General features: G+C 41.0%; 1 protein-coding gene across 3 annotated transcripts in view; it reads right to left on the bottom strand.

Annotated features, from left to right (window-relative positions):
* Window positions 1-1,730: 1,730 nt before the first annotated feature.
* The window catches only part of arhgef11 (Rho guanine nucleotide exchange factor (GEF) 11), a 35,257-nt gene continuing 29,487 nt past the window's right edge, over window positions 1,731-7,500 (bottom strand). Inside the window, exons 37-41 of one of the 3 annotated variants that reach the window (XM_060875113.1) lie at window positions 7,314-7,500; window positions 6,330-6,404; window positions 4,681-4,973; window positions 4,435-4,564; window positions 1,731-4,090 (exon numbers count right to left, since the gene is read on the bottom strand). The exon at window positions 7,314-7,500 is cut by the window's right edge and continues 44 nt beyond it. In XM_060875113.1, coding sequence (XP_060731096.1) covers window positions 4,032-4,090; window positions 4,435-4,564; window positions 4,681-4,973; window positions 6,330-6,404; window positions 7,314-7,500 — 744 coding nt within the window. In that variant the 3' untranslated portion in view covers window positions 1,731-4,031. Of the gene's footprint in view, window positions 4,091-4,434; window positions 4,565-4,680; window positions 4,974-6,329; window positions 6,405-6,445; window positions 6,745-7,313 lie in introns of those variants that run through there. The other 2 variants (XM_060875114.1, XM_060875115.1) reach the window with 2 other exon arrangements.

The raw sequence follows: 7,500 nt of genomic DNA, 5'->3' as shown, positions 1-7,500 counted from the left end.
GAGAACACAAGTTTACCTGATTGCTGTTCTCGCATTTCACTCTCATTTTGTTTCTTTTTTCTCTTCATGGCCAGATGGATAGCTACGCTTCATATTGTCATCTACACAGTAAGCATTAACACGCGCTGTAAAACGGGGCCTTGCGTAATTTGCGGGGCCCTACGCAACTTGCGTAGTGAGCGTATAGGGCCGATCGGCTCTGAGTATAGGTATTCTTTTGGTATGGATAAAACAAAATGTAATCCCGTATGGATATGAAAATGCAGACGCTTATAATGAAGCTATAATGTTGTTTGTAGGGTTCACAGGAAGTTACTCAAAAAATGTACTCAAGTAAATGTAACGAAGTAAATGTAATTCGTTACTACCCACCTCTGTATATGTGTGTGCACACATACATTATATATGGCCGGTAAGTGTACATATATATGTGTGTGTGTGTGTGTGTGTGTGTATATGTGTACAATTGTCTTAGCAAAACCCTATTGAGAAAACCCATTTAGAAACCTGACTTCCAGACATGAATGCTTGTCAGAATCGAATTGACATCTGGAGAATTTGGAGGCCAAGTCAACACTGTGAACTCTTTCATGTTCCTTAAACTGTTCCTGCACAATTTCTGCAGTGATGAAAGATAAAACTTGACAGAGTTCAAGGTGTTGACTCTGCCACCAAAAAAATCCCCAGATCTCCATCCGACGGCACGTCTGTGGGACCTGCTGAACAAGCATGTCCTATCCATTGAGGATCCACCTGACAACTTACAGGACTTAACATGTATGTCTTGGGTGACATACCACAGCACACTTTCGGAGGTCTTGTGGAGTCCATGCTCTGGTGAGTCAGAACCGAGTCAGTATTTGTGGCATACACAATAATAGGCAGATGGATTTAGTTTTGTAGCTGATCGGTTTTTATTTGTTTCGCCATCACCACTGCATTATTTGTAGCTGTCCATTTAGTTGAATCTCATAACCTCCTTCAGTTGGTAGAGTTCCTAGCTGTTGTCTCTCACTAATATTTTGGACCATACGTGTACCTATAAATATGCTGTTACTATGGATACTATACCGTATCAGAACCAGTGATTAGCGGTAATTCTATTTAATAAGACTCTCAGAGCTGCTGTTAATGAGCAGCTTCTCTCTTATAGAATACACATTCGTTTAATGAAAATGTAAAGATTCTGGGACAAAAATAAACAAATTAATTAAAAAAAAAAACTAAAAAATTGACGCAGCCTTTTGATAACTGCAACACGTTTTTATTTATTTAATTAATTATTTGGATGCTTTTATTTTTTTTTACATCACAAAACAAATGACTCTTGATTTTTTTTTTTTTTTTTTTTTTTTTTTAAACAGTTTCCTACTGTGCAGCTAACAATCTTGCCATTTTCAAACAGGGAGATAAAATAATTTACACATTTGTTTTCCCATATCTACAAAAATAAAATCAAAAGTAATAGAACTAGAACTTTACATAAGAAACATTTATAAAACAAGCGTGTGGTGTCTATATTACATGAGTAAACAAGATTATTCTCAATCATAATAATAAAAAATAATAATAATAATAATAATAATAAAGAATTATATGCACACAGTAGTTTCCACAAGCTCTGGCTCTTGCAGTTTGCTTTTTTCCCCCCCAATGTGCATTAACTGTTTTTCCAACAACAACAAAAAAAACTGAACATGTGGAGATGGTAAGAGAGAAGGATGGAGAGGAAAAGATTGAAATTAAAGTAGAAAAATGATGAGATGATTGAAAACGGTGCATAAGTTAAAGCTAAGAAGAGAAATAGGGTCATCATTTCTCCACCTGAGTTACACAGTAGTTAGACAGACACAGATTAAATCCACTCGTACTGATGATAAAGCTCAGCGGTGGAAAAATACATCTTCCTTCTCCTTTTGTGTGTTAGATTTTATAGGATAAACACTACAGGGTTTTAAGTTAGTGTTAGGCAAATCGGATATATTCTGATTTTGTTCAGTGTCTGACATCTTTCTTTTGGGCAACAAGGGCGGAGCTTAGGTTACATGTGATCAACCAATCACAATCATCATCATGACATCACCATTAACTATTAAATTTCTTCATATCGATGTAGTGCTTAGCATTAAATAGTATATTTTTTTAAAATAGCCAAATCACTAGTGACATTGTGCGGTTGTTATAGTGACGTCATTATGACAGAGCTTCTGATTGGTTGGTTGCTTAAGGAATCACTTGCTGGAGAAGAGAAACTCCAAGGTGTGGAGTCAGGTGAGATCGAGCTCATGCTACACAGGTGGATTAGAAACAAAACGGTGGACTGACTGGATTCAACTAGTTCCGGATCTGATCCGGTTCCTCCCTCCTAGGGGGAGTTGAACCAAATATCCAGGGTTTTTTATTCAGACCTGATCCAGTTCCTTTTACTAGGGATGTTTCGATATAAAACTCCAGTGGATTGAATCAGACGTGATGTAACTCCAATCTAAAATGAGCAGAAATAAAACTCCTGAAAAAAGACCTGATCCAACAACTAAGTTCTACCTTAACTGAGTCAAAATAAAACTCAAAGATATGAAATCAGATCTGATCTCCTACTTGGGCGGATTCTAAATTAAACTCCTATGAGTTGTGCGTTCTAAAGCACATATTACATCATATTACATCGGGTCCAGCTCCAATCCTTTGAAAATTATATCTGCAGACAATGGACTACCTATGAATTTCTCTTGTTGCCCCAGGGACATCGATCACTAGACAAAAATCAGGACTTACGCCTGACATGAGCTCGGTTTTAAGGCCGATCTCGGATGAGCCGTGTCCAGTTTTCAAGTGAAAGATACAGCCGATCCGTTCTCAGGTCAGTGTTTAATGGGCTAGATCGAAGCCCGTCGTGTGCTATTGCTGAGGTGAGGGACAGACTTCACAGTATTGACACTACGCAGACTCGAGATCACCACAAGTAACATGATATTAAGCTACAGATTTTTTTATATATAAATAAATCCCTCTTAACAGTGACAGTCTGCATATACAACAATACAGTAGTGTGCAGTGCAGCAGTGGTGGTGTTGGTGATGTGCTACATACACTCTCAGAGAGGGGGGAAAAAACCCCTCACTAAACTGTACCTTCCCTTGTCGTTGGTATGGTACCATCTACCATCATACCACTAGTATGGATCTTTTGTGTAGTGTATAGAGTGTGTATAATGTGCACCTTTCCAGGTAAAACACACACTAAAGGTATAAAAGATGTACCCTATGACAAGGCCATGCTTTATCTCGTTGTATTTCAGTGTAGGATGAACTCCTGCCTCCAACCCTTTGCGTAGAGATTTAACACAGTACACAAACAAAACCAAAACCACCCGTGCTAGTCCTTCATTACTCGCTTCTTCTCGCACAGCAAATAAACGCTACAACATAGTACACAATGATAGTAATGCAACATCCTTACTTAGGACCACAGTGCAAAACAACCTGAAGTGTGTGTGTGTGTGTGTGAGTGTGTGTGTGTGTGTGTGTGTTTTAAATGTCTTTCATCCACACACATAGTGTAAGGTGAGCAGTGAGCACACAGCTATAGCGGACACAGGTGCATTATGGGAAACTAAACCCATTTTACAGATACGAGTTCCCCTTTTGAGTACGGATTATATACATACAGCAGGTAAAGTGCGGGGGCATCCTTCAGCTTCAGAGGGCGGAGTCATTTCCTCAGCCAATCCCGTTTCGAGCTCGCCTTCCTCGGGTAACCTTCGTTAACGTTACCGTCGTATCAACCTCACTTTACCTTCTTTTAAATACCACGCATCGTTAAACCTTCTAGCTCCTTCTGTCCTCATCCTCACACTTCCCGACGATAAGAGGACACAAACTACATACAGCAGATTCCTGGCTTCTCCTGGGAGCAAAGCATGCTGGGATTGAAGGAAGGAGCTACATAGGATGTGAAATGTGACAGAAATGCTGTTTTGAGAGTGTATATTTAAAAAAATCCTTCAGTACAGTGTGTGTGTGTGTGTTATGTCAGAATCCTGTGGACTGTATCACAGGCTGAGTGGCATCTGTAGCATCTCCTTCTTTCCCTGCAGAGAGAGAGAGAGAGAGAGAGAGAGAGAGACACAGAGAGAGAGAGGGAGAGAGACAGAGAGAGAGAGAGAGAGAGAGACACACACAGAGAGAGATCTTATTTCCCCTATATTACTTATACACAGATCAGCCAGAACATGAAGGTGTTGACTTTTCCTCAATATGTAATGTGTTCTGGGTGGATTTCTCCTCAGACAGAATGTCCTATATGTCCTATAAAATATCATTTCTTCAATACATCAACAGCAACATGGTTAAACCATCTCTTAACACACTTTCTTAAAACCTGGTGACTAAAGGTTCAGCATCAGCCGTGATGTATTTGTTTTGACCCGCTCACCGTCTCCTGCTCCTCGGTCCATGGATGGCATCCTGACAACAGAAGTGTGGATGACGTCGTCTGAATTTTGCCCGACTGGAGATTTCTTCTTCTCTGTGTTCACAAGTCTGTAATGTTCAGTTTCGATCTCCTGTGAGGGGGGAAAACAAGCTTCTTATTAAACTTCAAATATGAACAAAAAAGGTGATTTAGATATGTACTGCGCGAAAACTGTGTGTGTGTGTGGGTGTGTGTGTGTGTGTTTACCCGGAGCCGAAGCAGCTTTTTCATCAGCTGGTCCATCGTTTGAAAAATCTCATCCGTGTTCTTTATCACATGTCCCTGTGCGCTGGTCCGTGATTGGCTGAGCCCCATCTCGTTCTTCGACGCGTCTGGATGTGACCGGCTCGATGTTCCCTGATCCTCGTCCTCTTGCTGTGAAGACAAAGAGATGGCTTCCTGTGCCTCAGAAGGACGAGGCTCGATCACCTCGTCTGTGCTGCTCTCCTCTGTAAGAGCTCCCATCTGGTCTCTGGGCATCACCAGGTAGAAAAGGTTCCCTAGAGTCAGAGACGAGATCACAAAACCACATGCGCTCAGAAACGTGGCCCAAATGACAGAAAAACCGTCAAAATCTTAGGATGTGCATGAGGATAGTATTAATATACTCCATATTAATGTGATCTTCAGTGCTCTGCTCAAATTGATCAGCTTCGGCTTTCGTACCAATACCTCGGTTTACTAGTCCGGTCCCAAAAACACCTCTATGTTGGATTTCCCATTGATGTGCCATTAAATATTGCTGGAAAATAAGTAGAGAAGCTTGTGCTCTTTTTGTTTGGAGGAGTTAGCAGTAAAACCATGGGTTTCTCCTGTCAGCAATAATACACTGTCCCTCTTTGGTGTCCGAGCGACAAACGACCAACATCTTTTGGGTTTTATTAGAATTTTTTACATTTATTTATTATAATGGACGCATAAAAGTAGAAACAGCGCCATCTATTGCACAAAATGCAAACAATGATGCGTTTAAAACTTTCGGCTTTTCCCTGAATCGTCAGTTTCCACCTAACTCATCCATCTATCCTCATCATCCTCTATTCTTGTGCCAATTAACTTCATATCCTCATTTAACACATCCATAAATCTCCTCTTCACCTCGTACCTGTCAGCTCCATCTCCAACATCCTTCTACCAATATAACCATCTCCCTCCTCTGCACATATCTAAACCATCTCAATCTATCCTCTCTGTCCTTGTCCCCAAAACAGCCACCCTGAGCCGTCCCTCTGATGTGCTCGTTCCTAATCCTGTCCGTCCTCGTCAGTCCTAAAGAGAACCTCAACATCCTCATCTCTGCCTCATGTCTTTTCCTCACTGCTACAGTCTCGAACCCATACAGCATCGCTGCTCTCACTACTGTCTTCTACACCTTTCCTTTGAACGATTTGGTAAGTCATTATAATATTTATAAAGATTTTTTAGCTGATCAGTCACATGACATGTTCTGCTCAGGTACAGAACGGCAGACCTGACACAAAGTGTGAGACGAGCCGTTAGTTAAAGCGGTCGTGTGTTTATCCGATCGTAGATGTTGACGGCGCGAATATGCAAATGAGAAGAAGGTTAAGGCGGGGTTTAGGTATGTACGATGATGTGAAAGGTCAGATTATGAAGAGACAGGATTAATTGTTAATTAATTGTTAAATGGGGTAAAGTATGAGCAGCGTGTGTGTGTTTACATGGAGTTTACAGTGACCCAGAAGAACTAATTCAGTTCAGCATCACATCAGCTGATACCTAAAGCTTTGACAGCGATATTGTAACAAAAATGTTTGTTTCAAAATAAATAAATAAAGGGATCAGTATACTTCGCTAATCAAGAATCTGTGGATGAGCCGGTGTATTAATCCCACCTTTTGAATCAGAAGATTGGATGGAGGTGACATCAGGAATGTCATCAGGAATAGAAGAAGAGCCCACACCCACAGCTGTGCACGAAGGACAGGGAGAGACACAATGTGTGTGTGTGTGTGTGTGTGTGTGTGACACAGAGAGAGAGAGAGAAAGAAAAAGTGCATGTTTGTGTGTGAAAGGTGTGTGTGTGAGTGAGTGTGTGTGTGTGTAAGGTAAAATCAGATCACCGAAAATGTTATCATTTTTTGTGCAAACAAAGAGATGCAGATAAATATATAAAGCGATGCAGAAAGTCAGCGTGAGTGAGAATGATGTGTGTGTGTGTGTGTGTGTGAGAGACAGAGAGAGAGAGACAAATGTGAACAGGAAAAACAAGGAAAAGTGTATTAGATCACATCAGCTTCATTACAAGCTCTGAGCACATGCAGAGAGGGGGGGAGGGGAGAGAGAGAGGAAAATGTGAGACAGACATTGGAAAAAAAAAATCATTATACACCACAACCAAAATTCACATTAACAATTAAAATAGAATGAAATTAAAATGTCTGGAGAAAAGTGTAGAAAATTTCTACACCTTTAGAAGTTATGAATATGCAAAAATATGTAAATTAGACACCCATGACTGCCCTTTTATCATCTCAGTCCGACTCTACATCCTTACTACTGTTTATACACTCTGTTATTAGACATAAGAGGCGTTCACACTGGAAGTTTAGTGTGAAACAGGTCACGGTTTGGTTCGCCTGATGAAATGGTGATGTGAAAGCTGTCACGTGGCCCAGGAAGTGCAGCGTTGAGGCGTCAGAACGAAACACCTTAACTAAGTCGTATCTGTCAGATTTCTTTCAAAACATCCCATAATATTCAGAGACATGATCACTACATCACACGTTTAAGCAAGATCGAAGTCATCGACTCATTAGCATATTGATAAAATATCAGATAAACGTTCCGGTGAAAAGCAGCTGGTTATCAGAGCTCACCTTTCCTAATAACTTGGAAAGCCGGTCGCTCCGCCTCAGTGGGCGGGGCATCGACAGCATCTTGCATTGACTGACTTGGGCTTTCGGTAAAGCTCGGCTCGGACGCCTCTGACCCGGGGCGATCTGCGAACGGGCTTCTTTCATTGGCTGTTTCGTTGGTGGGCGTGTCATCTGAATCTTGGCTCCA

This window comes from Tachysurus vachellii, chromosome 7 (genome assembly GCF_030014155.1).
Source record: "Tachysurus vachellii isolate PV-2020 chromosome 7, HZAU_Pvac_v1, whole genome shotgun sequence".
NCBI lineage: Eukaryota > Metazoa > Chordata > Actinopteri > Siluriformes > Bagridae > Tachysurus > Tachysurus vachellii.
Note: the sequence above shows the minus strand (reverse complement) of the source record. Positions and strands in the feature narration are given on the sequence as shown.